We start from the raw sequence: 21,405 nt of genomic DNA on the forward strand, positions 1-21,405 counted from the left end.
AGGATGGCGTACTCCTCTGCGCAGTCGGATAGGATGGCGTACTCCTCTGCGCAGTCGGATAGGATGGCGTACTCCTCGGCGCAGTCGGATAGGATGGCGTACTCCTCGGCGCAGTCGGATAGGATGGCGTACTCCTCTGCGCAGTCGGATAGGTTGGCGTACTCCTCTGCGCAGTCGGATAGGTTGGCGTACTCCTCTGCGCAGTCGGATAGGATGGCGTACTCCTCTGCGCAGTCGGATAGGTTGGCGTACTCCTCTGCGCAGTCGGATAGGTTGGCGTACTCCTCTGCGCAGTCGGATAGGTTGGCGTACTCCTCTGCGCAGACGGATAGGTTGGCGTACTCCTCTGCGCAGTCGGATAGGTTGGCGTACTCCTCTGCGCAGTCGGATAGGATGGCGTACTCCTCTGCGCAGTCGGATAGGTTGGCGTACTCCTCTGCGCAGTCGGATAGGTTGGCGTACTCCTCCGTGTAGTTGGTTGATGTACTCTGTGTAGTTGGATAGGTTGGTGTACTACTTTGTGTAGTTGGTTGGTGTACTCCTCTGTGTAGTTGGTTGGTGTACTCCTCTGTGTAGTTGGTTGGTGTACTCCTCTGTGTAGTTGGTTGGTGTACTCCTCTGTGTAGTTGGTTGGTGTACTCCTCTGTGTAGTTGGTTGGTGTACTCCTCTGTGTAATTGGTTGGTGTACTCCTCTGTGTAGTTGGTTGGTGTACTCCTCTGTGTAGTCGGATAGGTTGGTGTACTCCTCTGTGTAGTTGGTTGGTGTACTCCTCTGTGTAGTTGGTTGGCGTACTCCTCTGTGTAGTCGGATAGGTTGGCGCACTCCTCTGTGTAGTCGGATAGGTTGGCGCACTCCCCTGGGTAGTCGGATAGGTTGGCGCACTCCCCTGTGTAGTCGGATAGGTTGGCGCACTCCCCTGTGTAGTCGGATAGGTTGGCGTACTCCTCTGTGTAGTCGGATAGGTTGGTGTACTCCTCTGTGTAGTTGGTTAGGTTGGTGTACTCCTCTGTGTAGTTGGTTGGCGCACTCCTCTGTGTAGTCGGATAGGTTGGTGTACTCCTCTGTGTAGTTGGTTGGTGTACTCCTCTGTGTAGTTGGTTGGTGTACTCCTCTGTGTAGTTGGTTGGTGTACTCCTCTGTGTAGTTGGTTGGTGTACTCCTCTGTGTAGTCGGATAGGTTGGTGTACTCCTCTGTGTAGTTGGTTGGTGTACTCCTCTGTGTAGTTGGTTGGTGTACTCCTCTGTGTAGTTGGTTGGTGTAGCAAGGACATCCCCTCTGGTTGTAGTTCTACTAGCGGCCGCTTCTCGCTGATGGCGCTGTGTCATTCTCCGCCACTCCTCCCAGCTCCTCTTTTCTCTATGACTCCGCAGACATGGCGGTATACAGGACTGTCATGCCGCTTCTCAGTCGCATGCTGTACCGGGTGTCCGTGCAACAAATGCGGGTGTTGTGTGCGGGAGGGCAGCGGGTGAGCCTGGAGACAGACGGAGACATGAAGAGAGGTTAGACTGCCCTGCCTATTAAGTGTCCGTGACCTCTACCCCCTCCTCAGGTGTCTGTCCCCCCCCCATGTCAGACGTCTGTGTCCTCTGTCCCCCCCCATGTCAGACGTCTGTGTCCTCTGTCCCCCCCCCATGTCAGACGTCTGTGTCCTCTGTCCCCCCCCATGTCAGACGTCTGTGTCCTCTGTCCCCCCCCATGTCAGACGTCTGTGTCCTCTGTCCCCCCCCATGTCAGACGTCTGTGTCCTCTGTCGTCCCCCCATGTCAGACGTCTGTGTCCTCTGTCCCCCCCCCCCCCATGTCAGACGTCTGTGTCCTCTGTCCCCCCCCCCCCATGTCAGACGTCTGTGTCCTCTGTCCCCCCCCCATGTCAGACGTCTGTGTCCTCTGTCCCCCCCCCCATGTCAGACGTCTGTGTCCTCTGTCCCCCCCCATGTCAGGCGTCTGTCCCCCCATGTCAGGCGTCTGTCCCCCCCCCCCATGTCAGGCGTCTGTCGCCCCCCCCCCCATGTCAGGCGTCTGTCGCCCCCCCCCCCATGTCAGGCGTCTGTCGCCCCCCCCCCCATGTCAGGCGTCTGTCCCCCCCCCCCCCATGTCAGGCGTCTGTCCCCCCCCCCCCATGTCAGGCGTCTGTCCCCCCCCCCCCATGTCAGGCGTCTGTCCCCCCCCCCCCATGTCAGGCGTCTGTCCCCCCCCCCCCATGTCAGGCGTCTGTCCCCCCCCCATGTCAGGCGTCTGTCCCCCCCCCATGTCAGGCGTCTGTCCCCCCCCCCCCATGTCAGGCGTCTGTCCCCCCCCCCCCCATGTCAGGCGTCTGTCCCCCCCCCCATGTCAGGCGTCTGTCCCCCCCCCCATGTCAGGCGTCTGTCCCCCCCCCCATGTCAGGCGTCTGTCCCCCCCCCCATGTCAGGCGTCTGTCCCCCCCCCCCATGTCAGGCGTCTGTCCCCCCCCCCATGTCAGGCGTCTGTCCCCCCCCCCCATGTCAGGCGTCTGTCCCCCCCCCCATGTCAGGCGTCTGTCCCCCCCCCCCATGTCAGGCGTCTGTCCCCCCCCCCCATGTCAGGCGTCTGTCCCCCCCCCCCATGTCAGGCGTCTGTCCCCCCCCCCATGTCAGGCGTCTGTCCCCCCCCCCATGTCAGGCGTCTGTCCCCCCCCACCATGTCAGGCGTCTGTCCCCCCCCCCCATGTCAGGCGTCTGTCCCCCCATGTCAGGCGTCTGCCCCCCCCCCCCCATGTCAGGCGTCTGTCCCCCCCCCCCATGTCAGGCGTCTGTCCCCCCCCACCATGTCAGGCGTCTGTCCCCCCCCCCCCCATGTCAGGCGTCTGTCCCCCCCCCCCCCCATGTCAGGCGTCTGCCCCCCCCCCCCATGTCAGGCGTCTGCCCCCCCCCCCCATGTCAGGCGTCTGTCCCCCCCCCCCCATGTCAGGCGTCTGTCCCCCCCCCCATGTCAGGCGTCTGTCGTCCCCCCCCCCCATGTCAGGCGTCTGTCGTCCCCCCCCCCCATGTCAGGCGTCTGTCGTCCCCCCCCCCCCATGTCAGGCGTCTGTCGTCCCCCCCCCCCATGTCAGGCGTCTGTCGTCCCCCCCCCCATGTCAGGCGTCTGTCGTCCCCCCCCCCCCATGTCAGGCGTCTGTCGTCCCCCCCCCCATGTCAGGCGTCTGTCCCCCCCCCCCATGTCAGGCGTCTGTCCCCCCCCCCCATGTCAGGCGTCTGTCCCCCCCCCCCCATGTCAGGCGTCTGTCCCCCCCCCCCATGTCAGGCGTCTGTCCCCCCCCCCCATGTCAGGCGTCTGTCCCCCCCCCCCATGTCAGGCGTCTGTCCGTCCCCCCCCCATGTCAGGCGTCTGTCCGTCCCCCCCCCCCATGTCAGGCGTCTGTCCCCCCCCCCCCCATGTCAGGCGTCCGTCGTCCCCCCCCCATGTCAGGCGTCTGTCCCCCCCCCCCCCCCCATGTCAGGCGTCTGTCCCCCCCCCCCCCCCATGTCAGGCGTCTGTCCCCCCCCCCCCCATGTCAGGCGTCTGTCCGTCCCCCCCCCCCCATGTCAGGCGTCTGTCGTCGTCCCCCCCCCATGTCAGGCGTCTGTCGTCCCCCCCCCCCCATGTCAGGCGTCTGTCGTCCCTCCCCCCCCCATGTCAGGCGTCTGTCGTCCCCCCCCCCCCCATGTCAGGCGTCTGTCGTCCCCCCCCCCCCCCATGTCAGGCGTCTGTCGCCCCCCCCCCCCCATGTCAGGCGTCTGTCGCCCCCCCCCCCATGTCAGGCGTCTGTCGCCCCCCCCCCCATGTCAGGCGTCTGTCGCCCCCCCCCCCCATGTCAGGCGTCTGTCGCCCCCCCCCCCATGTCAGGCGTCTGTCGTCCCCCCCCATGTCAGGCGTCTGTCGTCCCCCCCCATGTCAGGCGTCTGTCGTCCCCCCCCCATGTCAGGCGTCTGTCGTCCCCCCCCCCCCCATGTCAGGCGCCTGTCGTCCCCCCCCCCATGTCAGGCGCCTGTCGTCCCCCCCCCCATGTCAGGCGCCTGTCCCCCCCCCCATGTCAGGCGCCTGTCCCCCCCCCCATGTCAGGCGCCTGTCCCCCCCCCCCCCCATGTCAGGCGCCTGTCCCCCCCCCCCCCCATGTCAGGCGCCTGTCCCCCCCCCCCCATGTCAGGCGCCTGTCCCCCCCCCCCCCCATGTCAGGCGCCTGTCCCCCCCCCCCCATGTCAGGCGCCTGTCCCCCCCCCCCATGTCAGGCGCCTGTCCCCCCCCCCCCCCATGTCAGGCGCCTGTCCCCCCCCCATGTCAGGCGCCTGTCCCCCCCCCATGTCAGGCGCCTGTCCCCCCCCCATGTCAGGCGCCTGTCCCCCCCCCATGTCAGGCGCCTGTCCCCCCCCCATGTCAGGCGCCTGTCCCCCCCCCATGTCAGGCGCCTGTCCCCCCCCCATGTCAGGCGCCTGTCCCCCCCCCATGTCAGGCGCCTGTCCCCCCCCCATGTCAGGCGCCTGTCCCCCCCCCATGTCAGGCGCCTGTCCCCCCCCCCCATGTCAGGCGCCTGTCCCCCCCCCCCCATGTCAGGCGCCTGTCCCCCCCCCCCCATGTCAGGCGCCTGTCCCCCCCCCCATGTCAGGCGCCTGTCCCCCCCCCCCCCCCATGTCAGGCGCCTGTCTCCCCCCCCCTGTCAGGCGCCTGTCCCCCCCCCCCATGTCAGGCGCCTGTCTCCCCCCCCCCCCATGTCAGGCGCCTGTCCCCCCCCCTGTCAGGCGCCTGTCCCCCCCCCCCTGTCAGGCGCCTGTCCCCCCCCCATGTCAGGCGCCTGTCCCCCCCCCATGTCAGGCGCCTGTCCCCCCCCCCCATGTCAGGCGCCTGTCCCCCCCCCCATGTCAGGCGCCTGTCCCCCCCCCCATGTCAGGCGCCTGTCCCCCCCCCCATGTCAGGCGCCTGTCCCCCCCCCCATGTCAGGCTCCTGTGTCCTCTGTCCCCCCCCCCCCATGTCAGGCGCCTGTGTCCTCTGTCCCCCCCCCCCCATGTCAGGCGTCTGTGTCCTCTGTCCCCCCCCCCCCCATGTCAGGCGTCTGTGTCCTCTGTCCCCCTCCCCCATGTCAGGCGTCTGTGTCCTCTGTCCCCCCCCCCATGTCAGGCGTCTGTGTCCTCTGTCCCCCCCCCATGTCAGGCGTCTGTGTCCTCTGTCCCCCCCCCATGTCAGGCGTCTGTGTCCTCTGTCCCCCCCCCATGTCAGGCGTCTGTGTCCTCTGTCCCCCCCCCATGTCAGGCGTCTGTGTCCTCTGTCCCCCCCCCCCATGTCAGGCGTCTGTGTCCTCTGTCCCCCCCCCCATGTCGGGCGTCTGTGTCCTCTGTCCCCCCCCCCCCCATGTCGGGCGTCTGTGTCCTCTGTCCCCCCCCCCCCATGTCGGGCGTCTGTGTCCTCTGTCCCCCCCTCCCATGTCGGGCGCCTGTGTCCTCTGTCGTCCCCCCCCCCCATGTCGGGCGTCTGTGTCCTCTGTCGTCGTCCCCCCCCCCATGTCGGGCGTCTGTGTCCTCTGTCCCCCCCCCCCATGTCGGGCGTCTGTGTCCTCTGTCCCCCCCCCATGTCGGGCGTCTGTGTCCTCTGTCCCCCCCCCATGTCGGGCGTCTGTGTCCTCTGTCCCCCCCCCATGTCGGGCGTCTGTGTCCTCTGTCCCCCCCCCCCCCATGTCGGGCGTCTGTGTCCTCTGTCCCCCCCACCCCCATGTCGGGCGTCTGTGTCCTCTGTCCCCCCCCCCCCCATGTCGGGCGTCTGTGTCCTCTGTCCCCCCCCCCATGTCGGGCGTCTGTATCCTCTGTCCCCCCCCCATGTCGGGCGTCTGTGTCCTCTGTCCCCCCCCCCATGTCGGGCGTCTGTGTCCTCTGTCCCCCCCCCCATGTCGGGCGTCTGTGTCCTCTGTCCCCCCCCCCATGTCGGGCGTCTGTGTCCTCTGTCCCCCCCACCCCCATGTCGGGCGTCTGTGTCCTCTGTCCCCCCCCCCATGTCGGGCGTCTGTGTCCTCTGTCGTCCCCCCCCCCATGTCAGGCGTCTGTGTCCTCTGTCGTCCCCCCCCCATGTCAGGCGCCTGTGTCCTCTGTCCCCCCCCCCCATGTCAGGCGTCTGTGTCCTCTGTCCCCCCCCCCATGTCAGGCGTCTGTGTCCTCTGTCCCCCCCCCCCCATGTCAGGCGTCTGTGTCCTCTGTCCCCCCCCCACATGTCAGGCGTCTGTGTCCTCTGTCCCCCCCCCCCCCATGTCAGGCGTCTGTGTCCTCTGTCCCCCCCCCCCCCATGTCAGGCGTCTGTGTCCTCTGTCCCCCCCCCCCCATGTCAGGCGTCTGTGTCCTCCGTCCCCCCCCCCCCCATGTCGGGCGTCTGTGTCCTCTGTCCCCCCCCATGTCGGGCGTCTGTGCCCTCTGTCTCCCCCCCCCCCCATGTCAGGCGTCTGTCCTCTGTCCCCCCCCCCCCCTTCCTCCTCAGGTGTCTGTGTCCTCTGGGACTTCTCCCCCCTCTACCTCATTGTCCTCTGCCCCCTCCATCCCCTATATGGCATCGGTGTCCTTATTCCCCCCTCCAGTGTGTTGGTGTCGTCGTCGTCCCCAATCAGGTGTCACTGCCCCCTGTTTCCCCTCCCCCTTTTCCCACGATACCTTGCCTCTTGCAGTAGCTCTGACTCCGGGCTCCGGATCTTGGGCTGACGTCGGATTTTCTCTTTTCTGTAGAGTCTCGCGATCTTCTGAAGAAATTCCCGAAGCCGAAGGAACTCCTCTACTACACCCTCATCCGTGCCCTGGACTGCACCGACATCCGTGACAAACTGACCTATGTCAGCACCGGCTCCGACCAGGGCTACGTAAGGAGGACACTGCCCCCTCCCCATCCACCAGGACTTCACCCTCCACACCTAACTGTCCCTTTGTGGGTGGAGCCTCTCTCTGTGCTACTGTTGGGTGATTTTCCGTCACTTCCTATCAGAAGAGGAAGTGAGAGGAAATCTCTGCAACCGGGACACAGACATAGTCACATTTTTAGTGGAGTGGGGAACGGTTGGAACATCTGACTATGTTTCACTGCTGTCCGTGCCTTCCTTTCCCAATGACAACCCCCCCAATTCCTTGTCCTAGTAACCCCAGGACATTTAATGAAGTGCCATCTACTTGCGGGGTCACAAAGAAGAAATAGAACCCTCCCCCCACCCCATCCAAAACCAAAAAAAGTTGGCCTGCATTAGTCTTTAACCCTTATACTTCCAGAGCCATTTTTGCATTTTTTGCGCACATGTTAAACCCCCTTCAAATAAGATATATTTTCATGGAAGCAGAGACCCTGGAGAATAAAATGGTGGTAGATCCAATTCTGTACGTCACGTGATATTGGCGCCACGGGTTATCAAACTCATATTTTCTGTTAATAAAAAAATACATTGAAAGTTATTTTAGTTAAAACAAATACTATATTACCAGAAGTATTGGACCGCCGGGCTTTCCATGCCCATGACCTTTAATGGACCCCCAGTCTTAGTCCGTAGGGTTCAATATTGAGTTGGCCCCGCCCTTTCCACACACATGACCTTTAATGGCCCCCCAGTCTTAGTCCGTAGGGTTCAATATTGAGTTGGCCCCGCCCTTTCCACACACATGACCTTTAATGGCCCCCCAGTCTTAGTCCGTAGGGTTCAATATTGAGTTGGCCCCGCCCTTTCCACACACATGACCTTTAATGGCCCCCCAGTCTTAGTCCATAGGGTTCAATATTGAGTTGGCCCCGCCCTTTGCAGCTATAACAGCTTCAACTCTTCTGGGAAGGCCGTCCACAAGGTTTAGGAGGGTGTCTATGGGAAGGTTGGACCATTCTTCAGGCACTGATGTCGGGGGAGGAGGCCTGGCTCGCAGTCTCCACTCTAAATACTGCAACTCCTTCCTCACTGGCCTGCCTCGCCGCTGGCTATCCCCGCTTCAGTCCATCCTGAGTACGGCTGCCAGACTCATTCACCTTTCCAACCGCTCCGTTTCCGCCACCCCCCTCTGCCAATCCCTCCACTGGCTTCCGATTGCGCAACGGATCAAATTCAAAATCCTAACACTGACGTACAAAGCTGTCCACCATACTGCCCCGAACTACATCACTGACCTAATATCCAAGTGCCTCCCAGCACGCACACTCCGCTCCTCACAAGACCCCCTTCTCTCTAGTTCCCTGGTCTCCTCCTCCCATGCCCGCCTCCAGGACTTCTCCAGGGTGTCACCCATCCTCTGGAACTTCCTGCCCCAACCCATCAGATTATCACCTACTCTTCTCTCCTTTAGGCGCACCCTGAAAACCCATCTCTTCAGGGAAGCCTACCCCGCCCCCTGCTAACTTGCCGACCTCCTCCACTCTTCCTACCACCCCATCCCCCACAGCTATCTCCTCCTGTGCCACCATCCCCTCCCTCCTAGATTGTAAGCTGGAAAGAGCAGGGCCCTCGATCCCCTCATGTTTTGCATTGTATAGGTATTGTTCTGTCACATGTTCTGTCCCCCTCTGTAATGTACAGCGCTGAGCCAACTATCGGCGCTTTATAAATCCTGTATAATAATAATAATAATAATAATTCATCCCAAAGGTGTTCTATGGGGTTGAGGTCAGAACTCAACCCCATAGAACACTATATCCCCCAGAGGAAGCTACGAGTCCCTGTAGCGTAACGCGTAGGGGAGGGGCAGTGACGTCACCACGCATCTGCATTCAGACACAGCGAGTATTGACTGTGCGCAGGCACACCAACAAGGCTGGTCTCACCGCTATCCGCGGTTATAATATGAAAAGCGCATTCCTTTTTTAACTCATGTGAGTGTATTACTAGCGTACATTAAAGCTATTTACCCTGGATAAGACACTGTACTTCTTCTTATTCCCCTTATGATCCATGGAAGGAGAGGTGGGGGAAGGAGAGGTGGGGGAAGGAGAGATCTCGTTTACCACAGTGATTTACAGAGCAGCTTCTATTGATAACCATTGCAGCTACACAGTATATGCCAGCAAAAAGGAGAGTATACTGCATTCATTCTTCTCCTGAACTTACAGTTGTGACCAAAATTATTCAACCCCCAATGCTGTAAAGGGGTTTAGGGACTATAGTGTACATTTGGAATTGTATTCAGAATCAAATCCTACAAGGACGTTGTAACTACCCAAATGCAACTAAAATGACATCAATTGTTTATGTAATACAGTAGTAAATGGTTCTTATGTGGTTTCTTCATTGCCACAATTATTCAACCCCTTAAAGACTACCACTCTGAAGAACAGAGGTTCATACAGGTGCTTTCCATCAGGTATTGAAAACACCTGTGGATGTCACCGAGCAGCAATCAAGCATAATAAGCACCAATTAGGCAGCTTTAAAATGACTGTGATACTCAGCTCCTTCTAGACATTTACTGGTGTGGTTACAAACATGGTGAAGGCAAGAGAATGGTCCAGGAAGACAAGAGAAGAGGTGATTTCTCTTCACAGGAAGGGCAATGGCTATAAGAAGATTGCAAAGATGTTAAACATACCAAGAGACACCTTAGGAAGCATCATTCGCAAATTCAAGGCAAAGGGCACTGTTGAAACGCTACCTGGTCGTGGCAGAAAGAAGATGCTGACTTCGACTGCTGTGCGCTACCTGAAGCGTAGAGTGGAGAGAAGTCCCCGTGTGACTGCTGAGGAACTGAGAAAAGATTTGTCAGATGTGGGTACAGAAGTTTCAGCCCAGACAATAAGACGCACACTGCGTAATGAAGGCCTCCGTGCCAGAACTCCCAGGCGTACCCCCTTGCTGTCTCCAAAGAATAAGAAGAGTCGACTGCAGTATGCCAAAAGCCATGTGGACAAACCACAAAAGTTGTGGGATAGTGTTCTGTGGACTGATGAAACAAAATTAGAACTGTTTGGGCCCATGGATCAACGCTATGTTTGGAGGAGGAAGAACAAGGCCTATGATGAAAAGAACACCTTGCCTACTGTGAAGCATGGTGGAGGGTCAATCATGCTTTGGGGCTGTTTTGCTTCTGCAGGTACAGGGAAGCTTCAGCGTGTGCAAGGTACCATGAATTCTCTTCAGTACCAGGAGATATTGGATGGAAACGTGATGCAGTCCGTCACACACCTGAGGCTTGGGAGACGTTGGACCTTTCAACAGGACAATGATCCCAAGCATACCTCCAAGTCCACTAGAGCATGGTTGCAGAGGAAAGGCTGGAACATTTTGGAGTGGCCATCGCAGTCACCAGACTTAAATCCGATTGAGAACCTCTGGTGGGACTTAAAGAAAGCAGTTGCAGTGCGCAAGCCTAAGAATGTGACTGAACTGGAGGCCTTTGCCCATGAAGAATGGGCGAAGATACCCGTAGATCGCTGCAAGACACTTGTGTCAAGCTATGCTTCACGTTTAAAAGCTGTTATAACTGTAAAAGGATGCTGTACTAAGTACTAAGATTGAATGTCACTTGGGGGTTGAATAAAACTGATAATGCTGTGAGCACAGAAAAGACATTTGTGGTTATTTCATTATAACTGTTATGTTATATTTGTCTGACCTACAAGTGCCTCTTTAATGTAAATGTAAGCAAGATGACTGAATGATCAAAAGCAATGTCAAACTGGCCAAAACACTCAATTTCAGTGGGGGTTGAATAATTTTGGTCACAACTGTATAAGGAATTTGACTTGATCACACTGCATATGGGACTATTTATCCTCAAATTATTTTTATTATTTAGAATTATTTTGTTTTTTATTATATTATTTTTTTTTTTTATATTTTTTTTAATTTTACTTTTTATTGGCACAAGGTGCACACATGTTCACTCATGGTGATAATTAAGAGATTAACACACATTAGTTTAAATAATAATGGTACAAATAATAATTCTTTAATTTTTTTATTTTTACAATAATAAATAGAGCGCGGCACCCAACACAATTTTTTGCTATCTTACTGACGCACACCACGTGAGGGTGAGCAAGGACGCCTGCGACATATTGTTTATATATACACAGATATTTGTATCCCTCAGTGGCTCAGAAGTATATTTCATATAAGAATTGTAACATACACTTCGTATTGCGGAAAAAAAAATTATATGTTATTTTCAGTGGATTGTAAACTGAGGTACACCTGTACACTGCAGTTAATTTTAGGGCACATAAGCTCAAGCTATTATCCGATTTACCGGTAACATTTAAAAATGAGGTTGTGCTGAGTAAATAGATACCCAACAAGCCAAGAATTGAAAACGTGTGAAATGGCGACAAATGTAAATGTTCCATAGGTGATGCTTTAAAAGCCTCTACAGGTCATCGTTTTAGAGTTAACCATGAATCATGGGCCTAGAATTACCGAAGCGATTCTAAACGTTCTTTTTTTTTTTTTTTTTTTTTTTTTGTAAAATAACAAACATGTCTATACTTCCCTGCTGTGTGCGTTGGTTTTGCACAGAGCAGCCCGCATGCTCCTCCTTCTCGTGTCCCTGCAGGCTCTCCTGGCTCCTCCTTTTTGTCAGGTGCCCACCACAGCTAGCAGCTTGCTATGGGGCACCCACTGCTCCATGTGTCCACACACACGGAGCTGTGGTTTGGCCCCACCCCCTCTCTCTCCTCATTGGCTGACTGGCTGTGATTGACAGCAGCGGGAGTTAATGGCCCCCGCTTGCTGTCTCCGCTAATGAGGAGGCAGAGACCCCGGACAGCTGAGGCTGTCGTGCGCATAGCTGGATTTCGATGGGGCTTAGGTAAGTATTGAGGGGGCTGGGGGCACTGCTACACACAGAAGATTTTTTTGCTTTCATGCATAGAATGTATGAAGGTACAAAACTTTGAACCTTCCCAACCACTTTCATCTTGGTCCAACATGCGCGGCGATATGTAACATTTGTAGAGTAATCAACATTTCCTACATAGGTGCTCCTTATGGTTGTGTTTGCATTTGTATGGGGGAGGCAGGGGGGCCCTAGTTTTTTATTTTTTTTTTGGGTGGGTTTTTAAGTGCTTTGGTGCAACTTTATTTTTTTTTTTTAATTTTTTTTTTACCACTAAACTTCATTTGTGATACTTTTTGGTGGCAAGTTCTCTTTGAGAAATCAAATGTCTGTTAGACCCCTGATTGCTCACCTACCCTCCTTATTAGGTAGGGGAGATCACCAAATGGATGTTCTCTGGTCTCCCCCCCCCAACGTATAGATGTTCGGAGAATATTCGTACAAAAATACTTTGTACTTTTAATGAAGACGCTAATGTCGTCAGAAAATGTCACTTGCTTTTTAACTTGTTGCCTACTGCAGATAGCCGAATGACGGCTGCACTGCGGCCGGCCAGTTCTGAGTGGACGTCATATGACGTCCCCCCAGAACGTGCTCGCGCGCACCCGGCGATCTCCGTGATCGCTGTGTCCTACGGACACAGCTGATCATGTGATGTGGTAAAAGGCCAATCACAGCGGCCTTTTACCACCTGATCAGTGGTGTCCAATGACACGCTGATCAGAGGGAAATGCAAGTGCCGGTTCTCGGCTGCACTTTCCTCACGCTGTCAGATCGTGAGGAAAGCACTGCCGAGAACCGGCAGTTGTCAGAGCGGGGATCGGCACCGATCATCAGGGCACTGATGATCAGTGCCCTGATGATCGGTGCCCAGCAGTGCCACCCGCAAGTTCCGCCCACCTGTGCCCTGCAGTGCGCCCACTAGCTCCGCCCACCTGTGCCCAGCAGATCACCCACCTGTGCCCACCAGTGCACCCACCTGTGCCCACCAGTGCACCCACCTGTGCCCACCAGTGCCACTCTGCAATTTCACACACCTGTGTCCAGAAGTGCCACCTACCTGTGCCCAGCAGTGCCACCCACCTGTGCCCACCCACCTGTGCCCACCAGTGCCACCCACCTGTGCCCACCAACCAGTGCTGCCCACCAGTGCAGCCCAGCAGTGCTGCCAGTCAGTGCCCAGCGGTTGTGCCAGTCAGTGCCGCCAGTCAGTGCCCAGCAGTGATGCCAGTCAGTGCCGTCTATCAGTACCCATCATCAGTGCCGCCTATCAGTGCTGCATATTAGTGCCGCCTATCCGTGACGCCTCATTAGTGCTGTCTATCAGTGCCGCCTATCCGTGCCACCTCATTAGTACTGCCTCTCAGTGCCCTTTAGTGCTGCCCATCAGTGCCCATCAGTGCCGCCTATCAGTGCCGCCTATCAGTGCTGCCTCATCAACGCACATCAGCGAAGGAGAAAAATTACCTGTTTGAAAAATTTTATAATAGAAACAAAGAAACTTTTTTTTTTTTTTTTAATTTTTGGCAATTTTTTATTTATAGCGCAAAAAGTAAAGCGCCCAGTGGCGATTAAATTCCACCAAAAGAAAGCTCTATTTGTGAGAAAAAAAATGATCAAAATTTCATATGGGTACAATGTTGCATGACCGCGCAATTGTCAATCAAAGTGCGGCAGCGCTGAAAGCTGAAAATTGGCCTGGTAAATAAGGGGGTATAAGTGCCTGGTAGGCAAGTGGTTAATATTCAATTTTAAAATGAATGTAATTTCTGAACGAAAACCCACATGCACTGTCCGAATATTCGTTCGATTGAGGAGAGTTTTATATTTTGCGCCTTCGAATTTTCCCATCGCTGTGGTCGAAAACTAACATTAATTTGACCCCACTAACAACTGCCAGCCCCAGGTCCATTGGTGGGTGTGTGGAGCCCAGGAAGCATGGGGGGTACAAATGTTTGTGGAATCTCTCTGAGATTTCTTTGAATTTAGCAATACAAAGCTGACAGAGGTTCTAACCTTCCCCAACTCTGCTAAAAATAAAAAAAAGTACCCCAACTGGGAACATCCCTGAGTGACCCCGCCCCATGTGACATCATTGATGTCTCATGCTGTATGGCCATTATTATACCTAGCTGTTTTGGCCATCGAAACGGCATGTAAATTCGTTCTTTGCAAATGGGGTAAAATCAAATGTAATAATGTTAATAATGTTCTCACCATCTGTTTTTTCTGTGTATGTTGTTTCCTCTGCATCCTAGAGAGTCACCCTGCGAATCAAGTGGCCGAAACCCTTTGAAGTGGAAGGATGTGGTGAGCAGAAATACGATGCCGAGTGTCATGCAGCAGCGCAAGCGTGTAAAATATTTCAGGTATGGCGGATCTTCCCCTTCCTATCATCTGTGCTGTGGAAGATGAACTCCGGTCTAAACAGATGTCTGTATGTTCTAACACATTGTGTTCATCAACACGCTCCAGTTTACTGGCCTCCGGTATGATTGCCCAGTTTAATGGTGCAAGGGAGTGACTGATTCACCCAGTGAAAGTAAACCTACATTTGTTCTATGTGAACGGGGCTAAAAAAAAAAAAATAAAATCTGTATCAGAGGAGCTTACGCTCTAATGTCCCCCCAGAGTCACACACTATTAATATTCTACATGTATATAGCTCTGACATATACAGCAGTGCTGTACAGAGAATGCTGAGCCAGTCCCATCAGTCTCTGCACCAGAGAGGTTGCTTGTGCTGTAGCTCTCTCCCCAGACACTAGGGGGCCAGGCCTGCTTGCCTGGCCCCAGCAAAGATGAATGATTTTGGGAATGGCCCAGGCCATGTTCCCCCTGAGGGACCCAGCTTGTGCTCCCAAGCTTCACCTACACCTGAAGACCTTGGCTGTGGCCCTTAAAAGGAGAAATCCCTCCCTGCCTTCAGAGAGCGGGTTGCTGACCATTTGGTGAGAACTGCGAAGGAGGAGGAAAAGCTAATGAGCCTGAAAGCTGACTATAAAAAAAAAAAAAAAAAAAGGAAAGTTCTTCATGACAAAGCTCTGGGGCTCTGGCTGAAAGGAGGGGGTCACATCAGGCTGTCAGCTCGGGGGAGGTCTGCCATCTGCACACCTGTCTTTCAGGTGGCGGAATGTGGTGCAGCTCAGGTGGGAAGGTGGGGGTGCTCCCGCTGTCAGGAGGTTGGTTGTGGACATGATTTTGGCAATGGGTCTGCCAGAGTGGAAGGGACTTGTCCCAAAACCTGTCTCATGCCAACCTCTGGTTAAGAATGCCACCATCCTAGTAAGGAATGAATCGATCCCTTCTGCTGACTTGGCTATCTAGCTGAGAGGATTTGGGGAGCTACTGATCCCTCTGAAGAAGATTGTGGATGAGAGAGGGATGTGGTCGGTGTAGATGAGGCTGTATGTGTGTGGGAATGTGGTCCAGCATCTGCCCTCCTCAGCCTTCATTGGGAAGGATAGGATTGTGGTGTTCTACCCTGGACAGCCCAAGCTCTGTAATAAGTGCAGTTCTCGGGGTCACTTCGCCTCCTCATGTCCAGAGATAGTGCTCTCTATGTCAGGATCTGGGGCATCTGGCTAAGGATTGCAATGTCATCAGGTGCAATCTTTGTGATAAGGTTGACCATTCGTACAGCCAGTGCCCTGAGGCCATGCATAACCAGTCAGCTTTTGGCTCCATGTTCAGAGGAGAGGGGGGCTGTGCCAGGGGTCCCCAATGTGTCTCTCCCTGTTGTCTCAGTGGTATCAGTGTGATGATCCATCCAATGTTGTGTCATCTCCCTTGTGTTGTGTCCCCTGAGTCAATGTCAGTGGATGTTGTGTCTGATCCTCCTATGTCCGTTTCCCCAGAGGTAGTGGGGGCTGTGGAGGTTGCTGGACCAGTGTGTATGGTTGCATCGACCCCTGCTCCCTGGCATCTGAGGATCGGAGGGGTGTGAGGCGGTGGGGGGTGCTGGGGTGAAGGTTGGGGGGACCGCTGTGATGAGTGGAGTGGATGATGTTGTTGGTGATGGTGGAAGGGCAGGGGAGGGGGCTTTGCAGTGTGGGTTGTTAAATGATGATATGGAGTGGTTGGAGGCAAAAAGGAAGTCTGGGAAGAAGAAGCGGAAGAAGGATGTGCCTGTGCCTGAACCTGGGAGGGTGGGTGGAGGTGTCAAACACTTTTGATGTGTTATCTGAGGTGGAGGATGAGGGATCTTCGGGTGATGAGTCTGTGGTTTCCATGGAGGAGGAATCGCAGAAGACACTGAAGCGTGTAGGGTCTTCAAGTAGGGAGGGTGGTAAGCAGGCTAAGAAACGTGTACCTCGATCATCCTGATGGCAGTTCCCACTTCTTTGAAGGTGGCGACCATTAATGTCGCCAGCTTAAAGTCAGAAAGTGCTCGTAACATGGCCTTATTTTTGCTCAGCAGGTTTGATGCTGACATTTTCTTTTTGCAAGAGACCAGGTTGTCCAGTTTGGTGGATATTCATCTGGTGGAGGAGGAGTTGAGTTGCGGCCCCTCCTTCTGGTCTCTTGCGGCCGAACCTTACATTGGAGTTGTGGTGCTTTTTCCGGCATGGTAACCTGTCGGCGGATTATTGAGGTAGAAATGGGGAGATGCATGGTCTTGGATGTCTCCATGGGGGGGGGGGCAGGACCTGCGCCTGATTAACATCTATGGGCCCCAGACAAAATGGGACAGGAAATGCCTCTTCATGAAGATCAAGCCTTTTCTTTTAACAGCCCAGCAAGTTGTCTTCGGTTGTGACTTTAACACCTTCACTAGGACTAAGGACAGGAAAGGTCCCGGAGCCAGGCGGGACTGTGAGGGCTAGAGAGCAGGTCTGGTTGATGTGCACATTCATTGAAAAAAAAAAAAATACTGATCACTTCCCAAAAGTAGTACAATGTTACTATGGTAACATTATACTACCTTGGTCATAGTGAAATATGAAAAAAAAAAATCTTAAAAAAAAAAGTAATAAAAAAATAAAACTAATAAAAAAAAAAAAAAAAATTATAAATTTTTCTTGTGTGTACTGTCGCCAGTGTCCCTGATCACCGCCATGCCAGTTATATGATGACGCTGTACTGCACTGGTGACAGTATGTAAAAAGGAAAAAAAAAATGAAATTTTTAAAAAAAAATTTTTCATTTTCCGAAAAATTATGACAAATTACAACTTCAAAAAACTCGCCATGCCTGTTATGAAATACATCGGACTGTCTACTTTGCAAAAAGTGGTCATTTGGGGGATATCTGTACCGTCCTGACATTTGGGGGGATATCTGTACCGTCCTGACATTTGGGGGGATATCTGTACCGTCCTGAACATTTGGGGGGATATCTGTACCGTCCTGACATTTGGGGGGATATCTGTACCGTCCTGACATTTGGGGGGATATCTGTACCGTCCTAACATTTGGGGGGATATCTGTACCGTCCTGACATTTGGGGGATATCTGTACCGTCCTGACGTTTGGGGGATATCTGTACCGTCCTGACGTTTGGGGGATATCTGTTACCGTCCTGACGTTGGGGGATATCTGTACCGTCCTGACGTTTGGGGGGTATCTGTACCGTCCTGGCGTTTGGGGGGTATCTGCACCGTCCTGACGTTTGGGAGGTATCTGCACCGTCCCGACGTTTGGGGGGTATCTGCACCGTCCCGACGTTTGGGGGGTATCTGCACCGTCCCGACGTTTGGGGGGTATCTGCACCGTCCCGACGTTTGGGGGGTATCTGCACCGTCCCGACGTTTGGGGGGTATCTGCACCGTCCCGACGTTTGGGGGGTATCTGCACCGTCCCCGACGTTTGGGGGGTATCTGCACCGTCCCGACGTTTGGGGGGTATCTGCACCGTCCCGACGTTTGGGGGGTATCTGCACCGTCCCGACGTTTGGGGGGTATCTGCACCGTCCCGACGTTTGGGGGGTATCTGCACCGTCCCGACGTTTGGGGGGTATCTGCACCGTCCCGACGTTTGGGGGTATCTGCACCGTCCCGACGTTTGGGGGGTATCTGCACCGTCCCGACGTTTGGGAGGGTATCTGCACCGTCCCGACGTTTGGGGGGTATCTGCACCGTCCCGACGTTTGGGGGTATCTGCACCGTCCCGACGTTGGGGGGTATCTGCACCGTCCCGACGTTTGGGGGGTATCTGCACCGTCCCGACGTTTGGGGGGTATCTGCACCGTCCCGACGTTTGGGGGGTATCTGCACCGTCCCGACGTTTGGGGGGGTATCTGCACCGTCCCGACGTTTGGGGGGTATCTGCACCGTCCCGACGTTTGGGGGGTATCTGCACCGTCCCGACGTTTGGGGGGTATCTGCACCGTCCCGACGTTTGGGGGGTATCTGCACCGTCCCGACGTTTGGGGGGTATCTGCACCGTCCCGACGTTTGGGGGGTATCTGCACCGTCCCGGACGTTTGGGGGGTATCTGCACCGTCCCGACGTTTGGGGGGTATCTGCCCCGTCCCGACGTTTGGGGGGTATCTGCCCCGTCCCGACGTTTGGGGGGATATCTGCCCCGTCCCGACGTTGGAGGGGATATCTGTCCCGTCCCGACGTTTGGGGGGTATCTGCCCCGTTCTGACGTTGGGGGGGTATCTGCCCCGTTCTGACGGTTTGGGGGGTATCTGGCCCCGTTCTGACGTTTGGGGGGTATCTGCCCCGTTCTGACGTTTTGGGGGGTATCTGCCCCGTTCTGACGTTTGGGGGGTATCTGCCCCGTCCTGACGTTTGGGGGGATATCTGTCCCGTCCTGACGTTTGTGGGGGGGGGGATATCTGTCCCGTCCTGACGTTTGGGGGATTTCTGTACTGTTCTAAAATTCTTGGACCTCAAGAAATTAGATTGGCTGTCAGTACTTTCAGGATTGATCAATTTTCAGATCTATCCCATAGTTGTGAACTCTATAACTTTCCTACAAACTAAATAATACATCCTAATTTGGGTTATTTTCACCAAAGACATGTAGCAGAATACATCTCGCCCTAAATTTATGAGAACAATTATTTATTGCAAACTTTTATAACAGAAACAAAGAAAAAACGTGTTTTTTTTTTTTTTTTTTTTTTCAAAATTTTCAGTCTTTTTTTGTTAATTTAGCAAAAATAAAACAAAAAAAAAATAAAAATGATAAAATTTTAGTTTGGGAACAATGTTGTATGACCGCACAATTGTCATCCAAAGTGTGAGAGCGCTGAAACCTGAAAAATGGCCTGGGCAGGAAGGGGGGTAAAAGTGCCCTGTATGGAAGGGGTTATTGTTCGCCTGGGGGTGGGGGTTAGGTGGAGGTAAATAACACTGTTCAACAGGTAAAAAAGTTTGGGCATAAAATTAGCTAATCTTACATAATTTTGGGGTGCTGAAAACGAAAATGACCCTAAAAAATGTTGATTGGCTCTAGTTTCCATGATATATTCACCCATCTAATGACGTAAGCCATTCAAAATGATGATGCAACTTCAGCTGCATATTGCGCAATTGATACTGGTGACCAATAGAAAATGTCATGTATAATGAGATGATGCGATATTAGCCTTTAATTGCATCACTTCACTGCATAAAAGCTGCAGTATCTGTAGCTGATTGGAGTTCGTCTTTACATTTCGTTTTATGCTTATATAGGCTACTCAGTAATGCCTCGAACTTGTGTGAATAAAGCAGATAATTTTCTGCTATATCTGCGGTGAAATAACTTTTATCTCACAAAAAAGGAGGATAAACAGGAATGATTAAGAAAGCCTACAACTTGTATTTTGGCTGCAAGATAGGAGACCAGGACAAGAGCTGGGCACCACATATATGCTGCAATTCTTGTGGGACGGCACTGGGAGCAATGGTTGAATGGAAAAAAGGCATCTATGCCTTTCGCTGTGCCAATGATTTGGAGAGAGCCAACAGATCATGTTAGTAATTGTTACTTTTGTAGTGGTGCCTCCAACAAAAGGGCTAAATAAGAAGAAATAGTTATCTGTGCACTATCCAAATATTCCATCGGCAATACGTCCAGTTCCTCATGGAGAGGGGCTACCAATTCCTAAAGCACCAGAATCCTTCGTGGTTGAGTCAAGTGAGGAAGAACCTGAAGCGTGTAGTCATCAACCGTCAACCTCACATGACCCAGACTTCTTCCATCCACACCCACTGAACCACACCTCATTACACAAGTGGAATTGAGCGATCTTATCAGAGACCTGGATCTTCCGAAGAACAAGGCAGAGTTTTATATTATTTTTTATTATTATATTTATATATATAAATGAAGGAGTCTTTGTTGGGCCACAGATTCGTAAACTTATTCATGATGATGAGTTTCTTTCTCTGTTGCGTGGAAAGGAAAAGGCTGCCTGGACAGCATTTGTATCAGTGACATCAAATTTTCTTGGAAACAATAAAACACCAGACTACAAGAAAGTGGTAGAAAAACTCATCCAGAACTTACAGAAATCTGGGTTGCAACATGTCTCTAAAAATTCATTTTCTACATTCGCATCTGGATTTTTTCCCACCAAACTGTGGAGCAGTGAGTGATGAACACGGAGAGCGCTTCCATCAAGACATTTGCAGCTATGAAAAGAAGATATCAAGGTAAATGGGAGCCCATCAATGCTTGCTGACTATTGCTGGACAGTTGTAAGAGATAGCCCTTTCCTCGAATACAAGAGAAAAGCCAAGAGAAGCAAAACCGACACAAACTGAAGACAAAACTAGTTGAGAATCCTAAGTATTAAAATGATTCAACTTAGCTGATGGCTATAATTTTTCTTGGTAATCCTATGCAATATATTATGCCATTTAGGCTTATATGTAGTCAATATCACTTGCTTTATATTTGTGGAAAGACATCTATCTATATAATTATTGTGCATTATGTAGTCATTACGCCTAAGTAGAAAACTTTCCGTTTACAGAAAACTAGAGCCAATTGACAAACTTCATTGTTATATTTGAACTCAGAATGTCAAATTCATTAAGAAATGGATCCTTTTGTTTCCAAAACTGGCAAAAAATAAAAATTTGTTGAACAGTGTAATCATAACAATATTAAATATGTTTGGATTTGTATATTTAGTTCTGCTTGTGCATGTAAGTATACTTATGTAAATATGTTTTTATTACGCTGTTAGTTTTTAAGAGTTTTAATAAACAAAAATTATTATGATTATACATAGATATAGCTCTGACATATACCGTAGTGCTGTGTTTGGGGTGTATTTCTGTGGATGACTCTTCAGTGACCGGATTCCTCTCCTCTTTAGGATCTTGGCTTAATGGATTCGGGAACAGAGTCCCAGCACAAGGAGTTCAAGGCTCCACTTGAAGCATATTCTCCGGCAGAGAAGAAAGGGAAAGAGCAAATTGAGAGCACAGAAGAGCCGTGCGGCCAGGACTAATCCCAGGTAGTACAGTTAGAGGGTCCGGTATTCGGGTTTTCCGCAATGATGGCTCATCCCTATTTTTTGTCTTCTTGTTGGGAAATCTGTGTTCCTGGCAGGGTCGGGTCCTTGTAGAGGTTCCATGTTCTTGGCTGGGTCGGGGGTCCTTGTAGAGACTCCCTGCTCCTGGCAGGATCAGGGTCATTGTAGTGGTTCCGTGTTCTTGGCTGGGTCGGGGTCCTTTTTAGAGACTCCGGGGTTCCTG

General features: G+C 53.2%; 1 protein-coding gene across 1 annotated transcript; it reads left to right on the forward strand.

Moving 5' to 3' along the window:
• Nucleotides 1–1,344: 1,344 nt before the first annotated feature.
• Nucleotides 1,345–21,164, forward strand: LOC149431457 (ATP-dependent RNA helicase DHX30-like). Its single transcript, XM_089665588.1, has 4 exons — nt 1,345–1,505; nt 6,699–6,829; nt 14,021–14,131; nt 21,024–21,164. Exons 1-4 carry the CDS (start codon nt 1,376–1,378, stop codon nt 21,156–21,158), a joined length of 507 nt encoding a protein of 168 aa, XP_089521714.1. The 5' UTR covers nt 1,345–1,375; the 3' UTR covers nt 21,159–21,164.
• Nucleotides 21,165–21,405: the final 241 nt, after the last annotated feature.

Source organism: Staurois parvus, unplaced genomic scaffold (genome assembly GCF_062004578.1).
Source record: "Staurois parvus isolate SC_StPar_1 unplaced genomic scaffold, SC_StPar_1.0 ptg002253l, whole genome shotgun sequence".
NCBI classification, from domain to species: Eukaryota; Metazoa; Chordata; class Amphibia; order Anura; family Ranidae; genus Staurois; species Staurois parvus.